The sequence below is a fragment of the Pseudomyrmex gracilis genome, unplaced genomic scaffold, assembly GCF_002006095.1.
Source record: "Pseudomyrmex gracilis isolate BER0280 unplaced genomic scaffold, ASM200609v1 scaffold_32, whole genome shotgun sequence".
NCBI lineage: Eukaryota > Metazoa > Arthropoda > Insecta > Hymenoptera > Formicidae > Pseudomyrmex > Pseudomyrmex gracilis.
In genome coordinates this window covers 566,409-592,986 of record NW_018020616.1, presented here as the reverse complement: position 1 = coordinate 592,986, position 26,578 = coordinate 566,409, and the positions used below count along the sequence as shown (strand labels likewise).

At 38.9% G+C, this 26,578-nt stretch overlaps 3 protein-coding genes across 7 annotated transcripts in view; 2 read left to right on the top strand and 1 right to left on the bottom strand.

The window, feature by feature from the left end:
• LOC109852658 (zwei Ig domain protein zig-8-like) overlaps positions 1-26,578 on the bottom strand; it is a 239,300-nt gene that overhangs the window by 103,732 nt on the left and 108,990 nt on the right. For 3 of the 4 annotated variants that reach the window (XM_020424018.1, XM_020424020.1, XM_020424019.1), the window contains one exon: positions 252-436. In XM_020424018.1, the coding sequence (XP_020279607.1) occupies positions 252-436 (185 nt within the window). Of the gene's footprint in view, positions 1-251; positions 437-5,251; positions 5,321-26,578 lie in introns of those variants that run through there. The other variant, XM_020424022.1, reaches the window with a different exon arrangement.
• LOC109852657 lies at positions 10,040-11,744 on the top strand. The gene has a single exon (XM_020424017.1). It carries the CDS (start codon positions 10,149-10,151, stop codon positions 11,343-11,345), a length of 1,197 nt encoding a protein of 398 aa, XP_020279606.1. The 5' UTR covers positions 10,040-10,148; the 3' UTR covers positions 11,346-11,744.
• LOC109852655 lies at positions 13,090-15,010 on the top strand. Of its 2 annotated transcripts, none has more exons than XM_020424016.1 (2): positions 13,090-14,414; positions 14,559-15,010. In XM_020424016.1, the coding sequence occupies exon 1, from the start codon at positions 13,187-13,189 to the stop codon at positions 14,390-14,392; it is 1,206 nt and encodes a 401-aa protein (XP_020279605.1). In that variant the 5' UTR covers positions 13,090-13,186; the 3' UTR covers positions 14,393-14,414; positions 14,559-15,010. The 2 variants fall into 2 exon arrangements, with proteins under 2 accessions (XP_020279605.1, XP_020279604.1); XM_020424015.1 differs by having other exon boundaries at positions 14,497-15,010.

The window sequence follows — 26,578 nt, the reverse complement described above, 5'->3', positions numbered from 1 at the left end:
TCCTTCTCATCGTTACTCGCGAACGCATCTTACGCTTCTCTTATTAGATCAGTTAACGCCTTCGTAAATATCCCTGCTGTGATCCAATTTATATTATATATTTATATTATACGCGCGCGTGTACAAAGCTGTGCGCTATCGCGCGAAGTTTCGAGAAATTTGATATTTTAGCTACGTTCAATGTACAAACACATAAAAAAAAAAAACCGTAACCATACAAATTGCTGATATAAGTTGCGTCATACACTCACCGTTTTGTTCCCCAAATTTTTAACACGGCAGTTGAGATACGTGGTCTTTCCGAGGAGAGCGGTCACGTTTTTCGAAGCCGATTTGTCGAAATACGGCCCCGATCGTGCTGGTTCCTCCGGCAGAGCGTTGTATGTGTCGCTGCTTTTGCCGGTGCTGCCCTGCGGCATGTTGTAGCAATGCACTTCTGAAACACGAGAAACCGAAAGAAAACGCTATGTAGATGCGACAATTTCGATGCTGAACGGAAGGGGACATTCGTTCGCGGCATCATATCTTAAGGCGCCGCCGCGCGCCACGTGTGTATTTTCGCGTCAAATATTCTTGCATACTCGGATATCGACAACCGAGACATAAACCGAGTCCGTGCAGTTGCTGCATATTTACGAGAAACAATAGTCTCTTGATAAACGTGGATATTGTATTAATAAAACAAATATACGTATTATTTATTTATTTATTTATTTATTTAAGAAAACAGACGAGCCTGAAGACTCTAGTACAAAAAGCTAAATATTGCTTGTCCAAGATGTAAACGTGTACGCCGTCAAACGTGTAGAATCGAGAAGAAAAAAAAGATGCAAAACACTCGATTCGTATATACACTAATGTCGTAAAAAGTACAATTTTTTAGACAAACGAATTGAATTAAGTGCGTGCAACTTACGCTGGCAACAAGCTTGTCGGAACGAAAATAAAAAAAGTATCATTCGTTGTGCGGACATCTCAGGAATTGTTTATTGGCACAAGAAACACACAACTTCTCTTCATGTCATTTGATAACGAGAAAATAATGTTTTTTTGAAAAAACTAATGCGTCACTCGTTTCACGAGTGTGGAAATAAGCGAATAATGATGAAACGCGCAACGTGTGTGCGTATGTACATATGTCCGTGTGTGTGTATGTTTGTGTATGAGAGAGAGAATATTCTGTATATATTCTGCGTGGATGAGGGAGGATTTACCGGGATTAAAAACGTAATTTGCAATTATCGCGGCCATATAGGATGAACCCGGGCAGCTTCCCATCGTCAAACTCATTCGCAGTTCACAGAACTCGAAACGGAACCTTGGGAAAGTAGCTAACGCTGCGAATTATTGCGCTTTTGTGCAAAACGCAGTTTATTCGTCACTCGAGCGCGATCTCGAGCGTGCGGATATATAAATTTGGTTGGTAGCTGCTTCGGTTCCGCGTCTGACAGTTAACGCCAGACGCGGCTCGTTCGCCGACCTGGCGTAGCTATCACACGCTAGTTACGTTCTATTGGCGAGAACCCGGCGAGTATATAATCGAATTTCGTCGCTGTTGATTAGGCTCGTGATTACGCGAGGAGGACGCGGCTGACGCGGCAAATATTGAATCTCGGCGCGCAAGGCGCATAATCCGGCCGGTTTTCCTCTTGCAGCAGCGCGTAACGCTTATAGGTGCGAAGTACGTCGCCGCTTATTCTCCCCCGAGGGGCCGGTCGGGGAAGTTTATTCGCGACTTTCGTATCGCGAATTCTCCACGGCGTTATAATCTGCGTTAATCCGTTTTCTTCCTCTGCCTCCCTCCCTCCCTCCCTCCCTCCCTTTCCGTGTCCCGTCGCGCATCTCCGTCTCGCAATCAACCCCCGTCGTTAGACAATATTCACGCGACAACTCGTCGTCGTCGTTCTGACATTGAATGAAGACGCGAAGCGAGAATTGGAACTTTCCGCGAGCGATAATCAATTATACACGTCGCGCAGCGCCGGTTATAACGGCGTGAATATCAAATTCGCGCGAAAGCGCTTCGGGAGCTTTCTTTGCTCATGTCCGTTGCGAAACTGTCATAATACTGATAAAACGCTTCCGTTATAAGGTGTTTTTTTGTCGTATACCTTTTTGAAAAACCAACGGATAAGAGAATTTTTTAATGAGCCGCGAAATCTCGCCTCTCAAAGAGTTTTCCACGTGCTTTTTTTTTTTAACGCCGGTAAATACGGTATATTCGCGTCGATCCATCCTCTATTGCGAGGATGACAAAGTCCCAACGCTATGTACGACGTTATGTGTTCTGTGTGTACCTGTACAAAGCGAGTATGTATATATATATATATATATATATATATATATATACAACGGATAAAATTACGCTCTTGCGCGACGGCAAGTTTCTTTATTAAATTTAACGAAAGATTACGTGTATGCACAAACAAGGAGAAGAACAGTTTCGACAGCTTTGTCTTATTTGGCGACAAGAAATTCAAAGCTGTCACACGTACGACCGTCGAAATCGGCCAAGTTTAGCGCAAAAGGAGGTTACAAGAGCCGACATACTCGTACAATGAGCTCGCGCTAATTTAATTATGACCCGACGCCATTGACCGGCTTTTCGAGACTTCGCAATCTGTCCCGTTTCCTCAATTTCCTTCCCTCTTGTTCGTTTATACACTCATTAACCATCATCTCGCTTTGAACCTAATTTAGGATAGGAACTCTCTCTCTTAGTTTAAAGATGGATATGATAAGTCTCGTGTCATTTTATAATGCGACCTACTTTTCCCCCAACTGGAATCTCATTTCCCAATTGCGCTACTCTGAGAATGGCACAATTACATCAGCAAGCACAATCTTACGCGCATTCTTTGCAACAACATAAATTATTTCTCTTTTTCTTTCTCTCTCTTTTCATCTTTCTTTTTTTTCTCACTCGGTTGTTTTATAAACATTGCGGATTAAAAAATATAAAAGTAAAGAAAAAAAGATAAAAAACGCGAGAATGAAAAATTGCAACGGTTGAGCATGTGATATCGAACGGCCGCTCCTATCGTTCGTTTTCTCGCTCCCTCGCCTTTTGTTCTTTCGACTCACACCGTTGCTATTCGCGGCGACTCGTCTCGCGTTCGTCGACGTCGGTCGAAATGAGAAATTATCGCGCCCGAACCGTTGCGCGCTATCTCTTCGCGAAACGACAACGAACGCACGCAACACAAGTTTAATTCACGACACTTGTAATGCGCGTGTTTATCTCACTCGACGCACGGTCCATTAAATCTCGCAGCTCCGGATAATATCAGGTTATGGCTGATGAGCCGCGGAATGCGCGCATCAGCAATTCCCTCGCGGATTACGAATTGCCGCGCATTGCCGGAAGGTTTCAGGTCGAGACGCGTTTCGACCCGGTTTCTGCCATGTGATCGCTCGTATAAACCCCGAACGAAAACGCGGAGGCTGTTGTATGATTTAGCATTTCGCGAAGAACATATGTATGTACGTACGTAAACTCGAGCGAACGAACGTAGCGGACGAGTCGAGCGGTATCGCGTCCTTGTAACCTACGAGATTCTGTCCTAAATTTTGAGATTTTACGGGCTGCCGCGAGTCGAAGCCACCTCGTAAAATATCTGCGACGATGGAAGGTTGGAAAGGATAAAGAGACACGGTTGGAATAGAAGAAGAGAGGTGCGGAGAATATCAGAGACACGAGATGTTGCGCTGGTAAAGGTTAGACAAGAAGAAGAAGAGAAATAGAGTACCATGGAGTTATCTTTCAATCTATCCTGAAAACCGCTCTTGAGAGGTCGGAAGCAGAAACACAGCGCGCTGTCTCTGCTGTTTTAAAATTCAAATTCACAACTTTTGCTTAAACGCCTCGTAGATAGATTGGCGGTAACATCTCTCACTTGGTCCTTGCTTCAAGCGAGAACATAGAGTTCTACTTCGAGCGCGTTCTCGCGGAACTTACGCAAAGATGTTCCAACAGTTCCCCGATCAATTATTTCTCTCTCTCTCTCTCTCTCTTTCTCTTTTGCAATTGTAAATCAATATGTTCACTTCGCTTCGAAAAGCGAGTTGCTATCTCGAGCAGACGATGTTATTCAATTACGCTAATTGAGATTAATAAGTTAACAAAGTATAGAGATACAACATTAAGTTCAACCTTCGAGCAAGAAACTTGGCTCAATACTGACACGAACAGTAAGTAAGCTCGTGCAAAAGCTTAGACCTACCCTAAATTCTCTCTCTCTCTCTTCGAGTAAATTGGTCTCGGCATTAGCGGTTTCCCTGCCGCAATGCAATTCCAACGGGTGCATCAGGTCGGGGTTACGTTACAAGGAGCGCGCCGTCAAAGTTTAGTCATTATTGGCGAGTCCGAGATTACGGAGCCACGTTGATGGTTCGACGTTGCCAATTGATCGACAAGAAATTGTACATAGCACGTCAGACACGCGGTATTCTCTAACGTTTCGCCACGGGAGCGGAATAATTGCCAACGGGGTAAGATTCGTCACGACAACGAGGAAGTATATTTCATTTTCGCCTGCGTTGGTTTACCTGCGGTAAACGATTTTATATTGTTCTCGGTAAGACGCGTCCTAATGGAAAATAAATGTCGCCGTGAATGGTTGTTACTTTAAATCAAACGTCGCGGGAATTACTGAGAGGAATAGCGTGATGTAATAAATAACGTGCAACGGGGGACGTTGTGGTGTTGTTTTATTGTATATATATGTGTAGTAAAAGAATAAATCTCTCTATACAAATGTTTACGTGACAACAATGCAAACTCGTTTAGCGTGTTGCAATTACTCGCGCCCTTCTCCATTAATTTCTTTGACATTAACGGTTTTTTTTATATTTCATATCTCTACGTTCAAGAAATCTCTTTAAAAAAAAAACTATAGATGAAATAATTTCGCTTGTCAGTTCTTTTTTTTTTTTTTTTTTTTATCTTCATATAACGTGCAAAATTGAACTCGTTGAAAAAAAATCCTACATTTTTTCACACACCTAATATTATCACTAAATCAGCATGTAACATTGGAATATTGTCGATAAAAAAAAATGAATATTTTAATCTTTCATTTCGGTGCTTTATTCAAATCAGTGAGAGAGAACTTTTTCTCTTCATTTCGAATATATCCAAACATTTTTCGTAACTCTTTAATTTCTTTAACTTTTACGTAAAAATGGGGAAATAGATGCACTATATACCTCTGAAACTTTGGAAACATTTATATATATATATATACATCACCTATATCTCTTTTATTTTCTCGGATAAAATAGAATGATTGATGAGGAATACATAGAGCGTCCACGTGCCGCAGAGGTGTGTTCCAAGAAAATCAAGTTGGAAAGTTCATCATTGCTTCGCGAGTCAAAGTGCAAAGACTCGTGCGCGCATCTGAAGCTTTCGCGACGATGTAACATGTTAAACTTTTGGCTGCGAAGGAGTTTCGCTGGCTGGGGGCGGAAACCTCGAGCTGGATACGTGCCGTTCGGGATTTCGCCGATAAATAAGCTTGACCGTCATATTTCTTTGTCGCGCCGTTGCGCGCTATCTCGCACAGCACGGAGCGGATATTATTTACGATCCGCCTAGGAGAGATTTATTATGGAATTGATTTCCCGCACGGCCGATCGGATTAATTTTCACTTTCGAGAGACGCACGATTGGCTGGCATTTGTTACGCGCGGAACAATACGAAGCGCGGCGCGTCTGATCGCGATTCCTGTACACCAACGTCGGCGAATTTCACGACGAGAACGTAACGAAGAGAACACCTTCGACGTTAGGAAAATCGGAACAAATGTTGCAACGCAATCCACCGGTTGCGATCTAAACGTCGTCGATTTATCGCACGTCACACAGTTGCCTTGCGCGGAATTCCCGCTAAGAGTGTAACGAAGCACGTCCCGACGATTTATGTGATACACAATGGGTTGGAAAAAAAAAAATGTCAACGTGAAAGATAATAGTCGTGCTCTGTAAGTGAATGAGATAGTATCACGAGCGAGAGCGCCGCGATTAAAACTTGAAGTAAAAAATTCAATTATTTATAATATCATTTGATGATGTAAATCCTCGTATTATTTACTTCATCATTATAATTCATCTTTATAATTACCAATCAATTAACAGCGAAAATGCCGCGATCATAATTATAGTTAATTTTTATTAAATTTATTAATACGCTGAAAATGAATATAACAATAAAATTTAATTTAAAAAATATTAAAAATTGATTTTTATCCCTAATTATTTCGTGATATCGTTATTTAAAGAATTTAAAATGTTCCATATCCAATTTTTGGCACAATGCGAAAGTTCATATAATGTAACTAGCTGTAGAAAATGGTAATTTTTGTTATCGCTTATTAACAAGAACATTACCGGTGACAGACCGTGTCCGAATAAAACGAAGATCGTCTTTAAACGCGTCATTAAGTTCTTCATTCTCGATAACGCGAACTTCACGAAAGAACGCAAGAAAGCGCATATTTTTGAGAGCTCATTAGTCTAACGAGCGCGCTTAGGCAGACGCGCAGCAAGTTCTCGTTATCGTTCAAGCCACGGGAGTTGCAAGAAAGCGCGCGTATCGCCAAGAAGACACTGGCGGATATTTGTGAGACGCGCGACAACGAAATCCTCGGAAAATCTGTACTCGACGATGTTAGTCGTAGCTCCACTTTGTTACATGTATTCCCTCTCACCGGCGTTGTATCCCCCGTTATCATGTTCACGGTCGTACCGTAGACGCGAACGTCGGTTGCGGTGTAGCTCCGGAACAGTTATCTACTTCGTGGGCGGATGGTGACAGCCTCGCGCAGGACGATAATCTTCGACAAAGAAAGCGGATAACGACGCTTAGATATACACCCGGGGTCTCGGGCGCTTATCCCACAAACGCTTCATCGTTCCTAGCGTAAATACCAGCCGCGTCGTTCATCTTGTCGAGGTACGATGCCGCGTCGACACGTTGTCGACGGGAACGGGAAAGCGCCCGGAGGAAGTTGAAGCGCGAGAGAGAAAAGGGAGCGTGAGTAAAGTACGAGGTAGTCCGTTGAATGAAATTTGCAATGGAAATTTAATCTGACTCGATTCGTCCCGCGTAGCGGCAGTCCTCTCCTTAACGCCAGTCATTGTTATGTTTTGTGAAATTTTCGACAGAGAATTGTGCACCTCGGCAAAAGAACGCACCAATATCGCGTCTCGCTCTCTCGCTCTCTCGCTCTTTCTCTCTCTCTATCTCTCTCTTTTTCTCCTTCGCTCTCTTCCCACCTCTTCTTTGATCCGACTTGCAGTAATTATATATTTCCGTCTAGAAACAGCGGCTCTAACAATTGAGAAACATTGCGAAACAAATCATCGTTGTTGAACAAATGAAACGAAAAAATACGATACGATTTATCGCTATAAGCATCTTTTTAATGATAACTTATACATATATAGATATATTTTTAAAACTTCATACACACAAATATCCAAATAAAATGATTCTCTACGACGCGACGCGACAGTCCGACTCGCTTATCGCTTTTATTTGTAATTACGAACTAAGATAATTCTCAAGTTGTTCACCTTGATAGCTTACCAATTAAGTAATAACGTACTCTGTGTAATTATAACATGTATCATTATTTGATATGTGTTACACAGAAATACGAACCAACTAAGCATTCATTTGTACGTCAAATATTTAACTTAGCTGCCTTAAATTCGACGTGTTTCAGAAAGAGACACGTAATTTTAATAATTTCCAATTCTTACCGCTCTAATAATAAATTAAAAGAGAATTATGTATAATAACTTACTGCTTATTTGAAATTTCAAAAATATTAAAATTACATAAAGCAAACTTATATACGTGTAGCTTTTCTTCGTGGCTGCTGCATAATCGGTGAAAAAAAATTGAATAATACAGAAAAATATTTTTAATTGAATTGTACGTCAAAGAATTGAAAGAGATCAAATTGATATTATCAATTAGATATAAGATATTTTATATTAAAATGTAAATACAAAGAGTCACGTGGAAAAGAACTTTGTCTCCGTTCGCGCAAATGTTCTGCAGATAGGTATTTATAAACGAATTGTACGAGCACGAATTTTCACAGATGTAAAATCCTCGGTGCAAAAGTGCGAGACAGAGCGCATCAAAAATTTAAAAAGTGTTGCATAACGCCGAAACTTTCTACTGGCACTAGACCGAAGTTCTTTCTCGTTAAAACTGTCGCGCAATACGCTATTTAGATATAGTGCTCGAGTAGCTTCTCCTCGCCGCTTACCGAGCAAGCCACTTAAATGCAACGTCACCGGTGATTATGCAAAATCCCTTTACCTGGCAAAGTCACGGGAGACGTTTTTCCGTCATCCGACCCGAAAACGTGCCTAACTCAGCCGGGAGGAATGTAGCGAGTTGGTCGGCTGGTTCAGAATAGAGCTTTCGTGCTTTCGCAGCGAGGAATGAGGGCACCGAGCATTTTTGGAGTTATAGGGCTTTAATGCGCTTTTATCGCGCGCCGAAATAAATTTGTGGTCAAAAATGCATTATTGAGAGAAAATTTCGATACGCCTCACCGCATAGGTTCAAACGTGCCTGTACGTGATGTGGTATTTCGAGTTTAATTCGCAATAACATTTGATATCTCTATACACTTTTAACGTTTACATTTATTCAGTTTATTATTATTATTATTATTATTATTATTATTATTATTATTATTATTATTATTATTATAGTACTTGTTATTAAAAAAAAATTACTGTATATGTAGCGCAAAAACCTAACCAAATATCGATTATTTGACTTTTAAAGTTCAATTATTTTGCAAGATTTTCTTGAGATTCAGTTTTTATATAATCGACAGAGTAAAAGAATATACACTCACATAGTATATTCAGTAGATATTTAACACATCAACCGCAATTTACAAAATTTCTCTCTTGAAAGAAATAGCACAGAATATTCTCTCGTCCAGATGAAAAAACGCAAATGCTATTTCCGCTTAACAGCGGCTCGACACTCTTGGGATGCACTTTACCTGACTGAAAAAAACGTCAATTTTCTCTATAAAATTGTATTCATTTTGCTGCGTTAAAATTAAGGTAAAATTTTGTTAGATCTGCAAAACAAATGCCTGTAAGTGGTAATTATAACATATTGCGCGAGAAGCGTGTTATTTCCTATAATAATACGTTTTAAATAGTCTATCTTCTATCTTAACCACGTGCGCGTTCAAACTACTAAAGAAACTCTCTCTCTTTCTCTCTCTTTCTATATATATATATAACAACAACAACAACAACAACAATAATAATAATATCTTTATTAAAGAGAATAAAATTATTACAAATAATATAAAGACTTGTAAGTTAATTACAAAGTGCTCTTTAAAGAGCGAAACAGCAGCTAGAAAGCTGTTCTAAGTTTAACCTGTTAACTATAATAGATAGAAAATAGAGATAGTACAGAAAAGATATATTAACTGAAATGAACTTTACAATAATAGATAACAGCTACAAGTTATCTCCGATAAACTATATATATGACGAAATTGTTACAAGAGACTTTATGTGCAACAATGTCTCAGTCTTATCATCATGAGTATGTGAAAAAAGGAGTTGTGTTGTTTATCACAAGATAACCTTATCAGCACAAATAACGGCATGTAATCATTTTGCAACATAATATGTAACTTTACTTTTAATTATGTTGCAAAACTAGTTATACAGAATCAAATACAACTATATTATATTATATAGTGTATATATATATATATTTTTTTTTGCGACATAATTAAAAGTAAAGTTACATGTATATATATAATATATAGTTGTATTTGATTCTGTATGAATAGTTTTGTAACGTAATTAAAAGTAAAGTTTACGTATTATGTCGCAAAATGATAAGATTATGTATCTTGTGATACATGATTACCCAACACAACTCCTCTTTTTCAAATATTCATGATGATAAGATTATCACACGCACAAAGGCTCTTATCACAATTTCGTTTTGTTTTCATCAGTCTCTGAAAACTAGAGCTACAGTAACGTTTAGTGTTGCAATTACGACGAAATTTATATTCTCAAGTAAATAACACAATCATTCAAAAATACCAAGTCATACATCGTAAAGTGAATAAAAATGTCTAACGACGACGATTGTCAAACATGGATTAAAGAAGTGATGTCAAAGATCATTGAAAACCTTGGACTGAACGAAGCTCGATACGAGCTGTCTACATCTAACAACTTTGTCATGTCTTCTCAGTATCACGTATGCGTGAAATTTAAGAACACGATAAAGGATAAAAACGAAGAACTTTCGATGATACTGAAGAGATCTTTTTCATGTTGTTTAAATGAAATTTTTTACAATGATCTTAACTTATCTTCTCAGTTCCACAACGAGATTCTATTCTACCGTATGTACGCCCAACCGAACGATAATTTTCCAAAATGTTTCTACTTCGACGAACGACCACCCAACGATTCGGTGATAGCGCTGGAGAACGTTAATAAACGAGGTTATTATCCGTGTTCGTACAAATATTACGCACCTCTGGAGTATACATTGGCGGCGATGCGTGAGTTAGGACGATTCCATGGCAAAGGATACGTCATGAAAGAGCAACAACGTGATAAATTCAACGATATCGTAAAGCAAATTGAAGAAATTAGATATTTTGAGAATGCTACAAGTGGTTTCAGAATTAATGTCGATGTAAACTCGACGCGAGCGGTGGAATATCTTCGTGATCATGGTTATGATGTGGTCTTCTGCGATAAAATGGAACCTGTACTTTCCAACTTGTACGACGTGTTGGTGAAATTAGTACAACCGCTGGAACCTCTGTCCACGTTCTGTCACGGTGACTTTACATTAGCCAACATGCTCTTCAAAATGGAAGATGATGGACAACATCGAGTGATGCTGATCGATTTTGCGAGTTTAAGATACGGGCCACCTGTCATCGACATCTCTACATATCTCTTTCTCAATTGTTCGAATGAAGTGCGAAAAGACAAGTTCCACGAAATTATGCGAGCCTACTTTGACGCGCTGAAAGAATATCTACTGGACGCTGGTATTCGGGACATCGAAAAGTATTCGTACGACGCGTTGTTGCACGACTTCAGAAGAGGCGCTATTTTGGGTTACTCTATCGCATCCTTTTATTTAGCGGTACTCATGGGATATCGTGATTTCGATATGACAACTTTATCAACAGAGGAGAACGCGATGATGCAAAAGAACTTGGGCGGAGACAAAGTATCCAAGATATTGGCTGATATGTTGTTACATTTAAAGGATCTGGGCTGTTTAGAAGATTATTTATAAGAATATTTCTTTTTTTTACTTAGTTTAATAATCTTGTCAAAAACAAGATAATTTAAGAAAGTAATAAACTTATATTAAAAAAGTAATAAACTTTATCTTCAACTTTATCTTTAACTTGATAAGAAAGATTAATAAAGAAGAAAAATGTGTAAATGTGTAGTTTTGTTGTAAACAGATCTCTGAATCATTGTGTGTATAAACAAAAATGTTGCAATGTCATTTGTACAGCAGTATTGTGTAAAAAGAAACACTGATAATATAATAAATATTTAATATAATAATATACTATGTCGTGTGTGTGTGTGTAAAATAAGCGCCATAATACAAAGTGTGAAACATAACACAATTGCGTAATATTACACCGAGTAAATATACTTTATTTTATCAAAACTTTTTGTAATAAAATACGTTGTATAATAAAATATTAATATAATATATCGATTATATATATAACTATATATTATTTAGGTTATAAATACATGTTTCTTTGATATATTAAAATAATATTAAAACTTTTTTTGATAAAATTCTCTTTGCGCACAATACATGTGTTTGTCACGTTCCCATTAAGCTTTTCGTTAATCCCGTATTACGAACTAAGAAAAGGTTCTTCCACCTGTCCTTTTAGATTGAGTCTGGCAGTTTTCTTAGTCATTTGTTACTCTTCGCACGATTCCGTATTTCATTCCACTTTCTTTTACCTACCTTCGAGTAGTCACGTCTGATGGTATTGTTCGCGAAAGCGTCTTTCGTGACCTCGTTTTTTTACAACTATCCGCGAATGTCAGACCGAAGAAAGATTTTGCGAAGATGAACCGTTTAATGCACCGAGAAGTAAAAAATGTGAGAAAAAAATTCGTTTCTTACTTTAAAGTGACGTGTGTAATATACATGTGTAATATACGTGTGTAATATACATATGGATATATATATTATTGTAAAGTTAGCAATTTAGTGAAAACCTTCGACTCAAAGTACAAACCGTTTTATCATGAGATGTGATACTGTTATCAGACATTTTATATCAAACATTAAAATATTGTACGCATATAATCTTATAGCACCAATATTATATTGCATGCGCGCGATAAATAAATTTTTATAAATAATACTATGTTTATTGCTGTTTAAGCGATATCGTTTTAAATTTTCTGTTACTCTCTCATTTTACGCAAGATATATTCTCTCTCTATAGTGTTACTTGTTTCTCATACTGTGTGATACATAGTTACTCAGCGCCAATAAAGGTCATTACACAATAAAAAGTAAGCAATGAAAAAAACAGTGATGGATAATTGAGATAAAAAAGTATTGTCAGTGCTAATACTGTGTATCGACATACATACGTTTTCGTATGTTGGAGTGATATTATAATTCTATTAAAAAAATCTATTAAAAATCTACCAAGTTTATCTTAAGATGATGTATAAATCTCGTCTCATTACATTTAGAGACAAAATTAAGATAATCTTAAAATACATAAAGATTCAATTCCTACGAATAATGACTTTGTGAAATTCTTGTCGCTATTCCTATCATGATTTTCCTATTCTCAGGTTTGTTGCCTATCTTATACTTTTTAGTGTGTACTAACCTTGATCTTCACGGAACAGTGTGCACAATGTTGCGTGATGATATACGATATACGTACATATATACATTTACACACGTCTCGTACATGTGTGGCTCCTGCACGTGGAAACCAGTTATCTACTTAAAGCAAACTTCTCGCACAGTTGCGCTTCAGTCATTATCGAGACAAGTAGTTTACTCGCGCGTTTAATTTCATATCACTAAAAAATCTCAGTGCGCAAGGCGATTACAATTCGGTGTTTGACAAAATGATAAGCAGTGACGATCAAAAATGGATCGACAAAAGCATGTCAAAGATCATCGAAAATCTGGGACCAGATGTCGATAAAGTTCAATACGAAATATCCGTAACCCCGACGTCAGCTATCATGTCTATTACGTATTTCATGCGTGTAAAGTTTACGAACAAAACGAACGGACGGAACGAGGAAATTGCTATGGTATTGAAGAAGCCAATGCAGACAGAGGTTGCCAGAAAATACTTTCAAATCGAAGATCAGTTACACAACGAGATTTTATTTTATCGCATGTACGCCAAACCAAACGAGAATTTTCCAAAACCTTATTGTCTTCTCGAAAAACCGTTGGAAGATTCGGTAATCGCGCTGGAGAATGTTACTGATCGAGGATATTATCCGTGTTCCTATAAATACGACGCACCTCTGGAATATACGTTTGCAGCGGTGCGCGAGATGGCTCGATTTCATGGTAAAGGATATGTCATGAAAGAAATGGAGCGAGATAAGTTTTTTGACATAGTTAAGAATTTGCAAGAATCAAGATATAAGAATGAAAACACTCATTCGAAAATCATGATTAATACAAATGCGACGCGATCGGTGGAGTATCTTCGCCGTCACGGCTATGATACGGTCTTTTGTGACAAAATGGAAGTCTTGCTCTCAAACGCGTATGACGAAATATTGATGAAGATAGTAAAACCGGTGGAATCTTTGTCCACGATATGTCACGGCGACTTTACAATGACCAACGCTCTCTTTAAGACCGAAGCTAACGGACAATATCGAGCGATGTTGATCGACTTCGCGCTTATGAGATACGGAACGCCCGCCATTGATCTTTCCACGTATTTTTGTATCTGTTGCCCGAAACAAACGAGAAAGGATGTGTTTTTGAACATCATGCGAGTTTATCACGAAACACTGAAGGAATATCTACTAGAAAATAACATAAAAGATATAGAGAAATATTCCTACGATGCTTTGTTAAACGATTACAAGAGAAACGGTCTTCTTGGATTTTGTATCGCATCCTTCTTTTTACCGGTACTATTTGGTTATGTTGAGATAGAAGCAATTTCAGAACTTGAAACAAAGGGGTCAGAATATTTTTCAAAACTAATGAAAAAGGCCGGCGAAGACACAATGTCCAAAGTACTTGCTGATATGTTGTTACATCTGGTGAATATTGGTTGTGTAGAACACCTTTTATAACAGTGTGATTTCATTCGGGAAGGTATGTAATTTATGATATTTACATCAAGTAACTATACATAGTTATCACAGTTAAGCAAACTGGTATAACAATATGTCAACAGACTGGCAACAATTTTGATCGGAACTCGGTATCAAAGCTAGTGTTCTCTGTGTCTACATGTAGGATCATGTTTTGTGGACAGAATCTGCTGAGACAAAATCTTGATAGCAGACTGATCGCTATAGATTAACAAGCAAGATGTGCACAGCGCAAAATGGAAGAAGATTGCGACAGAGTCTGTCGTTTTTATATTTCTGCTGGCAATCTGTTGAAAGTTTGAGGAAATATGTTATAAAGCAATGCAAAAGTTAAATTTTACTTTACTTGTATTCTAATAAAAGTTTTTAATTATACTAATTTTTGGTGAGTAAAAATATTATTTTCTATAAACCTAAAATTAATAATAAAATATTTAGTTCACAGACAACTAATGTAAACCTGATGATTCACTGATGGTATTATATAACTGAGTGTTATATGTTACTTTATTTTATATAATATATTATGTGTACACACTTGTATTATTCTTGACAATATACCGAAAATTAATCAATAAAACACGCAGCTAACACGAGGCGGAAACGTGCACATTCTTTTTGAGCTTATGTAATAACTACTTTATGTCCAAGGTCTAGCTTAGTGCTTGTCATCATTCAAGTGAAGGCAATGTTTGATTGCTCGGGTCCGAGAAGATCCAGTCGCCAGGTCGAAAATCCAGTCCCCACCAAGCGCGACGATTCGACGGTTCTCCCACTGTTCGGCTTCCCCCCAGCGCTTGATCCCAAGAATGATGTCAGCCAGATTCAACGTTGCACGTGTGCGCTGTGTTAACACATGTATATTATTAGATCTCACATCCAACCAGCGTTGTCCTTGAGATCCAGCATTGAATGGCAAAGAAGGCAGAGTATCGCCAGACGCGCGGTGAAATCGCAGCAATGTCACAGCCTTCGCTCACGCATGTGACAAGCACCGATCTAGATCGTAAGAGAATCTTCTGACATAAAGTAAATACATATTAAAGATAAACGTGCGTTGCATAATTGAAGCTAAATTTGTTAAGGATGCAATAAATGCGCCAAGGATTTGTCTCGGATATTCTCGTTCCAAGATTGAAATTACATCAATCAATTGTCATAGAGACTTAGTTTCGTGAAAAATATACGTAGATACAGTGTATAAAACAAACATTGTAATAAAGTCGCAAGTACAATATAATTCTAGAAATTACATAATTTTCGCCGATCAAAAACATTGATAGTCTCAAAACAATCGTAAATATCAAGCTCCGTTATCTTGTGATCGTACAACGGGTCAAACATTCTAACGGTGGAAAACGTTATGTCGATCGCTGCGAGCGAACAAAGCCGTTAGAACAGTTCGAGAATCCGCCGATCGCCAACGTTGGTGCTCGCGTCTCGTCTTTCGCATAGTTGTCGAACTGTTGCCCGAGGGTAAGTTTGATCGTTAAGACCAAAGAATGCGACACCGTGTACATCGCGTAGAGCGCGAAACTTTCCGGAGGGCCGCCTCCGCCGTTCGGAGCGTGTAACAATCGTCGGCGTCGAACTCGTCCAGTAGTTGTGATATCGAAGAAAAACAAGCAAGATATGTGTGAAGAGAGAGAGAGAGAGAAAGAGAGAAGTAGAAAAAGGCCGAAAAACACAAGAAGAAATAGAAGATGATGGGATTAAAGAAAATCGGGGCAAAAGGACAGGCGCAAGCTGGGACGAAACTACGAAACGTGCTGGAACACTTTAATCGGACTGCAGTTACGAGTTTGAACGAAGCGTCGTGTCTCCTCGGCCGAGTTTCTCGATTGTCTAGCGTCGATGTATCGCGAGGACGAGATTATCGTTGTAAGAAAATAATTCTCCCTAAAAAAAAAAAACAGTCCTTTCTCGCTTTCCTGTTGCTTCGCATAAATTAGAAGCTACGCTATTTCCCTCGTCGATTGGCCAATATCAATCGTATAAGTAGCACTTAAGCGAGGTATCGCAAATGGTAATGTAATCGTACTTAGTAAACTTTACATTCCCCCGCGATAATTCTTCGGGAGATAATATATTTTCACGTTCAAGTGATTTTGGTCCGCGAAAGACGCGAGTTCAAATAAATTCCAAGAATTAATCCAGCGAGATTAGAACCAAAACGTAATCAGCATCTGTAATCGAGATTGTGTTTAATGAAAAGGAAACAGTGCGATGTGTGTGTGTGTATTTAATATTGAATAGAAATGCTTTATAAACACATTAAAGTAACTACCGTTGTTAGACTCACAAAGATCCGCGATTAATCACTGGCAAATTAATTATCGTAGATATTCGGTATGAATGTGCTTTGTTCGTTTGTTATCGTTACATGTATACGAGGCTTCGAAATTATTGTTGAAACCGGCTGGATAGAGAAGCAGCGCGCAAAAGGATAAATTACAATTTATTTAAGATACCAATAAATCATTTGGAATAACGTATCGACATTGAGTATTTTGCGGGCAGATACACTCGCGCGTTAGTGTACGACAGAAACTACTCGATTCGTTTCAATAATCAAGCGAGTAGTCAAGCAGGATGAATAAATCCACCCTTCCGTCCGTGTATCCCCCCGAAAGGGATATCCCGCGGGAATACTATGGTAGTTTATCGCATCGGTTCACATTTGTCTCGCGGAATAGGCACCTCTCACTACCTCTGCACTGACCGTCATCTTGCGATCGTTCGCCCAAACTATTTCGATCGATTGGAAAAAAGTATGGAATTGTTTTTGAATAATTAAATAAAATATTATTATTATTTCGAAAAACAACCGTTTGCTCTTCTTTTTTTTTCTTTTTTACACCGGAGTGATCAAGTTTCACAGATTAACTGACATCATTTCCTCTCTCGTTCGCTGTAAAACGGACGATCGATGCTTTAAACGTATCTCATATTCGTTCCCTTTTCTCACTTCCGGACGGCTCTGTCCGATTTTACGATCGACAAAGACACACGGATAGAGGAAAAGACAGACGGAGGGAGGAAGAAGAGATGGCAAGAAGAAGGCGGAAAAGCAGAAGGTGCAGACAAGTGCAGATAGAATCTGAATCGAACACCCGACCATGTTGCACCGACCGGGAAGATAGAGGTATAGAAACCGCGTGAGAGCGAGAAGTATGCAAATGCGAGAGAGTACATTTATCTCGGCACCACGCCCATGTATTTCCTGGGAGCTTCCGGACGCATTGTCGAGGGCGCGAATCGAATGCACCCTCTCCTCCTCGCGCAACATCCCTGCGGTTCGAGCCGCCGCGAACGCGCACACATCGGCTCGCGGCGTTCTGTGTATATACGTACGGTGCCACCGGTCCGATACTCCGGAGATTTACGAGCAAACTAGTCTGGTCCCCAGGGCTAATAGACCGGCAAGTTATGGGCCAATTCAATTTAATTTCGAAAATAAACAACCACCATTGGCGACGTCGGTCAATTTATTTCGAGGTCTCGCGAGTTAACCGCGCGATGCGTGCACGGACACCGCCTCCTGGGTGATGAGGCCTCCTCTCCTGTGTGGTCGGAAAGTTTCCCGGTCGCTCACTTCATCATACAGCCAACGCTAAGCTCGCCGAGAGAGAGAGAGAGAGAGGAACTCTCATAAGCCGCATAAAGTCCTCTCCGTCCGGATTCGCCTTGATAATCAATATAATTTTTCATTTTGTTTTTCCTGTCATGTTTTTTTTTTTTTTTTTTTTAAGCGTCGACTGCGGAACGTCATTGTTCCGTATCATATTTTTACGTAGTTATATTTGTGAAGAAACGGAAATGATTATACGTAAACACGGAAGAAGTGTACAGAAGCTTTTTATTAAGTCAAAAATGCGAAATATACAATTACGTTGCTTTTTAACGCACAGTGAGTAAAAAATATAACAAAATGTTTAATTCGACAAAATAAACGCGCAGCGTTAATAATAAAATTACACGCGAGCATAAAATAATTGTCAAGATATCTTTTATAAACAAAATAATTAATTATGTACAACGTGTGCTTTACGGGTTTAATTTTTGCATCATGCACTCACAACGCGTGTGAGATTTTTCTCTACACAACGAACATATACAAAAAAACGTAAACATTGAGACACGCAAGCGCAAATAATTTGTATTTTATAATTATGGCGGAGTGTATCAAACGCGTTCTCTTTGCGGTGTAAAATTCATAGAACAATCTGCAGACACATTCTGAATGCAGACGTTTGTGTTCAACGGTTCCAAATACAGGCAAAGCGCTACTTCGGTAACAAAATGATTTAGCCGCGGACCAAATGATGAATGTACCGTCACGCCGCGGTCGCTAAATTACGATGTAAATTGCGCGGACTTGAAGCGGCATTTTCACGCCGAGTCTCGCCGAACAACTTTTTTGCCAGTCAAATTGGAAAACTGCATCGCGAACTATATGTTAATTGCACGATAAAGCTCCACTGTAGCGTGCCGAAAAACGTTGTCCGAAAAATTTACAAACTTATCGCGATAGCGCGTGCTGTCGAGAATGTAAAAGAGTGTTGTTATAAAATTTGCACGTTGTGAACCTCCCTCATCAATTGTTAGGCCAAATATCTCGTTGTACAATATCATTCGCATATTTGTTTTTTAATTTCTCGTCGAAGATACGCTCTCTCATCGGTTTGTTTGATTAATGGCAACTTTGTCATTATCGAGCAACGAGGGAAGAGAGTGTCCGCTCGATCGAAAACTCCCGAGTGAATTACGTACACAAGCTCGGTTTCTTTCTTTTGTCACTTTGGGGCGAACAGCGGCGCCGGTCAATTATTGGATGCCGATATTCATCGTGCCTGACCTGTCGATAGATTCACGAGCGTCTGCTATCTTGGCTCCAGCACGTACCTACCATATTCTCCCGTAATCGCGCTGTTACAGCGGCCGTGTTGATCGTCACACGTGTAATTAGGTCTCTAAGACTATGTATCGGGATACAGTTTCGACCGATTTCGCATCCGTCGAACATCGTAAATACGTTTCCATGCAAATACGCGCTGACAGCCCGGCCGCACACGCTTGTCAGCGCAAATGCAAAATAATAAACGGATCTCCGTTTCTATGTCACGTCCACTACGTCAATTTTTACGCTGTCAAAATATATTTATTGTAAAATAATCTTTCTCTTTCTCTCTCTCTCTGTTTCAATTTTTCATATAATTTTATGCGTAAAATATTGAATACTTGAACTGCAGGAAATAAAAATAAAAATAGAAATAATAATAATAATAACAATAGCGGATGCCGAACAACGACAGAGTTGTCCGTCAGGAAAAATATAGGATGAGAAGAAATAGATGCTGTTCTCTCTCTCGCGATCGGATATCGGGCCGCATTGCGTTTTCCTTAGACAACAAAGGGGACAACCGGGATGCGATTTCTCCACGGACGAACTTAAGGCATTCATGCGAAGATACGATGAAAGCTTGTGCGCATCGCGTCGTGTCGTGCCGGTGCAAAAGAAGGTCGACGAGAGAGATAAAATGCGATTGATCGGCTTTTCTATGAACCGTTAGTTCGGTAACTTAATCTCAGATGCAAATAAAAGCGTCGTTCGTGACGTCGTTGGTTATCGATCGCGGCTTGTCAGAGCTGGTTATGCGATGAATTCACGCCTCCTCCTCTGTGTGTATGTGTGTATTACGAGAAAAAAAAATCACCTTAATCGTTTCACAGGAGATGTATTATACAAGAAGGATGATGAACAACGTTCTGATGTAAAGCAGAAGAGAAGAATATACACAGTCAATTAAATGCGTATCGCGTATATTGTGTAATGTATAACTTTTTTAACAAGTTGTTTTCGATTACTTTTGTCAACTTGTAGTTTTACAATCGACGATTTCGGTCTTAGACGCAAATTTGCACGATATATTTAAGCTACAACATAATAAAGATGTTTGATGAAAAGTGTGGTATAGGCTGAGAAAAGAAGCCTTTGTACGGACAGACCTGTATCCAGTTACAACTCTTTCTTTCTCTCTCTCTCTCGATGAGCATACGTATAGACGTTAACAACTGCAAACTATGGCTTCGCGTATTCCTTATCTATTGCACATATCACTGTGTAATTGTGACATTTGGGTCTCTCGTAAAAATAAAACAGTAAGTGATTAGGTCAAAGTGTTCAGAAAAATAAACATTTTTGTTTCCTTTTAAATTATTATTAGCTTCAATAATCGAAAAAACGTTTCACAAGATTTTTATTTTGTTATTTTTCAATATTTCTCAATATATATTTTTAACGTTTATTATTTAATGTTATAAAGTGTAACACATTTATTGGTACAATTATAAACGTGACTTCTATTTATACTTGAAAAAAATATGGCAAAAATATTGCGTTGTGCAAAACGTCATCTATTATAAGTAGAATGAACAATTTTTATTCGTTTAATAGATAATGTAAATTTACGTTTAATTAACGTACATATCTATTCACAGCACCGCTTCACGTTTCAAATAAAATAAAATGATATATTCCCTCACACACACACACACACATACGCGCGAATGCAAATACATTTTTTCAATCAATTATTAATAAAACTTCCTCCTGTATATTATATATCTATTATCCGAGATTCGAATATTGCGCATAATAATATACCCAGAAATTATTCAACGATCCTACCGGTGATTTTCAGCTCCATCGGGGAAATACGTTGTATTAATGTAATCTAAATGATGAACGATGCAAGAGCGCGCGCGCGCGCGCGTGTGTGTGTGTGTGACGTCGTTACACTGTAATAGCTGTACCAATAAAATTATTTTCACAATACTTAATTGTGAATTCGACGACAGATTTATCATGTCAATAAAAAAATCTTAGCACGACAGCAAGAATCTTAAGAACGGTTTAATTTACTTGTCGAAAAAAAAAACGAGATATTGGAATGAGTGCAAAAGTTCTGACGAATATTGTGACAGAAAAATGGATCAGGTAATTTCATTAAAAACGAGTTATTTATTTATGTTGTTATCAAGTACAAAACGGAAGATAATAGAAAACAATGGGAATTATTTGGTAGAATAAATCGTTTTTAACAAAATTACTTGGCTCAATGTTTCTGTCACGAAATCCGTAAAAAGTTTTTTACGACCGTCCGATATTAATTTGAAATATCAAACATAAAAAAAAATATTGAAAAATCGCAAAAACTATGGGTATCTAATAATTCTGATATAGTCCGAGAAGTTTTCGTAGATCACATAGAAGAATTTCACTGAAAACCATTATATTGCATCGTGGCGGAAAATTTGATTTCGCTAATGGGATCTCTCATCCCGACGTTACATCCCGTAAAAAGTGCTTCGCGGTAAAATCGCGGAGTTCCGAACAATCTCGACATTAATTCTACCTCTTGGCGGTTAGGTGTGCTCTTTCTCTCTTTCTCTTTCTCTCTCGTTCATAGAAATATTTTCTATAAAGCACGCACATTCCCTTTCTCTCTCTCTCTCTCTCTCTCTCTCTCTGTCTCTTTCTCTCTCTTTCCGCACAATGGCGACTACGCTGGAAGTGAAAATACTTTGTCTTGTTTTCAAAGGGACTTAATATTTATCATTGCGAACGTTTAAAAGACTGTTGCCGACAGGTCGCATAATTTAAGTGTTCTCTCCACTCATGCTATTTTGCATGCTGTCTCGTCCAAATGCGCCGCTCGCAGTTCCTATATCGAAGGCGGTGCTCGCGAGCGCAATCGATAGTTTTTGCGAATACCTACTGGAAATGCATATTCACCACTATAACCCATTCAATCGCAAAAATCCTTATTCATTTTCCCGACACAAGAAATAATTATCTCGAAGAGACATTAATTTAACAATTGCGGTTAATTTCATATATTGTTTACGCACAATAAGAACAATTTTATATAATTTTCTTTTCTGTATTATATCATTCACTCGATCGGTTATAGCAATTTTTATTTACAGCATCATCATATCACCGCGCGAATAAATGATTTTGTCGCTGCTATTTTTTTACGATTTTATATTACCCACCAAATACAGTTTTTTTTGCTGTTGCGAGAACATTGGATCGTTGATGTGAAAAAATAACATTCGGCGCGATGCACGCTACCCGCACAGTGTAATCACGCTTATTGTTAGGACAAACCGATTTGTTTTTCTGCGTGCACCGCACGTGTATTTTTCTTTATTGAGCGAAAAGCGAATCTAATTAATAAAACAAATGTCGCCTTTTCATGTCGCTCACACGGTACACGTGTCTATCGCACGTGAAGAATTAAATTTCTCGCAAGACGAAACTTCGTCGGGAAAATGAAAAGTATACTTTCGTCGCGCGACCTGTGCCGCGTAATAAATTACACGTCTGATTAACGGCGCCGCGCCGTCCTTTAAGCCGATCGATCGTGAGAACTGATAGAATGCGAAATCTAGGTATACAGATAAATTAACTCTGTCGAAGAATCTCGACCGGAGAAGCGTTGCGCACGAGTGATGGGATAAAAATGCGCTCGTTATATTTTAAAAATTATAGTCGGAAAATTCTCCGTTAGCGCGCTGAGAGCTTCCTCGATCGTTCGCATTAATTCTGATCTGATTTACTTAAGCTACTTAAGAGAAGAAAAGATATCGTCCCGTCGCACACTATACGACGAATTTTCATCAGACCGCAGTTTTTGCTCACGAGCGGCGAGTCTGTTACGTCGCGTGTATCGCATGGCACGTTTCAAACGGCTTTTTAACATTCGTCGCGTGTACATTTCTGCGCTCATGTGAGGTTTGGTCACAGTGCAAAACATATTCTCAACCGGTTACACGCTAAGAAGAGTGGAAGAAAGAGAGAGAGAAAAAAAGTTCGTAAAATATACGGTAAGTTTCTTGTGTAGTAGTGGTAACTCGGAGTTAACAAGAATTTTCCTTAAAAAGAAATATCGATGCACTGGTAATTACTGTGATATAAATGATTCAATGATTAAGAGGCCTGAAAAAAGTGTAAATAAACGAAAAACTCTCGCGTCTTTATAAAATGCAGATGTAACATTTATATTTATTTATGTGAACCGGAAGTCACCCTCATCATTGTTATTTTTATATTTATTTATATTTTTTAATACTTAAGAAATATAATCTTTAAGTAAATGATTGTTTTTGTGAGTAGTATGAAAAAAGAACATATTAATGGCACATTGTCCGGATGTGATACATCTCGAATTTAAAATATAACAATAGACTAATCACGAACTCTCGCCGAGCTGTAAAACGTCAATGTAACTCTGTCACGTAAATACGTGGCGATAAAATTATCGTATACGTAACCATATATATATATATGGATGAAATAAGTTACAAGGTAGATGAAAAGATTTTAATGCAGTAAAACACCTTATGCATACATGGATATTAATTTAATTTCACTGAACATATTTCTTTCTCTCTCTCTCTTTCTTCTTCTTCTTTTAAATTAACGTTAAAAACACAATGGAAAAAGACGACAAAATAATATCTCGTTTATTTCGCGGTTATGGTATATATTTTAAAATATAAAGTATATTTAAAAAAAAAAAACATTAATGCGGCACGCATATCTACATTTCGTACAACAGATTTCCTCAGCTCGTCCGTGTGTGACAGAGAATGCACGGAGGTGTGTGACGTATTGGATTTATAAAAATCTCATCAATAATGGCTTTCGAGAAGAGAACTCATTATCATATTCATTATCGACAGGAGTTTTCTCACGCAAAAAGAATGTCCGCATAAGCTCCCGTTCAAGTGCAGGAAAATTAATGTACTTACATTGTGAATGTGAGTACAAAGAGGACACATCGGACGCGATAAGCGGCGGATCGATAGCGGTCGGGGGAAGCAAGTCGTTCGTATGATAAAATACTAAATTGCAGCCGCTGCAATATTTCATAAAACGTATCCACGCCGGTCATTATCGCGCTCTTTGACTTTCGTGTGCGCGTACATTTCATTTTCGAATCAATTAAGCGCACTCCGTGAAAATCACGAAAATCGCACGAAAAACTGGATTTTGCTTCGTGGAAAATAATATCGTTGCCAAGCTCTGTTGAGAGAGTATAAAAAAAAAAAAAAAACATCGCGTGTGATAATATTCCGCTCGTGATTACGCGATATTTTCCTCCATAAGAGATCGTTTGTATTCTCGAACAGATGATAATATAATTTCGTACGTGTCGGAGAGAAGAGAGAAGAAGAAGAGAAAGAGAAGAGAGAAAAAGAGAGTGGAGAAATAAAAAGCCACGGTACCGACCGTCAAAAGGCGCATAATTTTGGCTTAACACGGACGCCACTCGAAAGAGCACTCTCTCTCTCTCTCTCTTTCTCTTTCTCTCTTTCGTTTCGCTTCGTTATTGCCAATAAACCTCAACCTGTTCTTTACGCGCACGCGCGGTCTCTCTTATCCTCGACTGCGCAATTCGTGCCGCATCGAACAGAGGTGCAATTAACTACATACGTGTGCGAGCTCACGAGCCATTGAGATAAAACGCGCAGTAAATAAACAAGACCGCGTTATTATTTACGACAAGAAATGTTGAATCGACGGCGGAAAGGTTGAATAAATCGGATGACAGAGAAAGAAAGAGAGAAAGAGAGAGAGGGAGTGTATGCACGCACGCGTAACACACACAAGCACGCGCATGTGCGCATAAATGAAAATTCCTCTCGTACACGACAGCAGGATTATGCGTGCACGCGATCGTGCACACGTCCGATATCAGAGCAAGCTCCAGCTCACAGGTATCATTATATTCGCGTTAGACGCGTCGCGAAAAAGAGAATTGACCGTATCTGTCTTCCTTCCTCCGTAATAGCCCTAGCTGTTGCGTGAGAATTTTAATTCAAGATTGAATAACTAAGCGGCTTCTTTACATTTCTCTTTCGTGGCAAAAAGTATACACAACGTAACTTTTATATAAAACATAAAGTATATATATAATGTTATCGAATGACAAGCAGCGTTACTGTGTATAACGATGAAAATCGTCTTGTTAAATAAGTCGGAATAATGATGATGATAATGATGATGATGATGATGATGACGACGATGATGATGATAATGATGATGATAATGATGATTTGTTATATCAAAGGTTATCAAAGCAATCGTATTAAATTACGCTTACCCGGGGAATACTCACAATCAAATGAAACAATCATTTATCTAGAAAGAAGATAAGTTTTCCGTAAAAGTCCTGTCCTTTCGGTCCCTTCCCTTGCAAAATTCGTTTCCCGACAGAAAGTCATTTGACCCAAATAACGACAGCGGATATCTCGCGCAGCGAAGCGAGCCAGGAAGCGAGGATTAAGGAGTTTGGTCGCGCCGCAGAACGAGGTGTCAGATCGTAGACGATGGCGCGGGGAGAATTGTCCGAGTTTCCAGGTCGATAGTCGTACAAGAGGGGCGACTCAGAAAGGCCGATCAGGAAATGCAAAGAACGTGAAAGAGACGCGAGAAGAGAGAAACCGAAGCTGGTGTCGAGGGTCTGGCCTTCTCAAGAAGGAGAGCGAGATGGCGACGGGGGAGCGCACGAAGGAACAATTGAATCAAGCCTCCTCACGGTCGAGGGAAGCGACTCGAGCGCAATCACAACACGCCGCGAATTTAAATTTGCTCCCCTCCGTCGTCCCCATCGTCGTCGGCGTGTTCGGTCGCTCGGGACCGATAGGGAACAGGAGAGTTTAAACGGTGTATGCGCGCCACGCGTCGCCATCTCCGGAGATGCATTTCCTCTCAGACTCGCCTCTGCGTTCGAATCTCTCTTTTTTTCTTTCTCTCTGCGAGCAATCGCGAGTTCCGATGGTACAAATAGATTCGTTTCTGTAGGTATTCTCTCCGCTTTAAGATCGTTTTCTTATTGTTTTCCCCTACACTCCGCTTTTATCTCATTTCAAGCGAGAGGTCTAATTGTAAAAAAAAAACCACAAAAAAACCGCAGATGATGCGCGATATAAACAAGCGCGTATATAGTTCTCGTAAAATCTCGAAAAGCCATACAGTGAGGAATGTGCGCAACAATCAGCGGTTGTACAATCATAAAAATTCCACGAGAGGTCATATCACGGGGGGAGAAGGGGGTTATTTCGAACGTACGTTCTCCGTATATCCGGCCG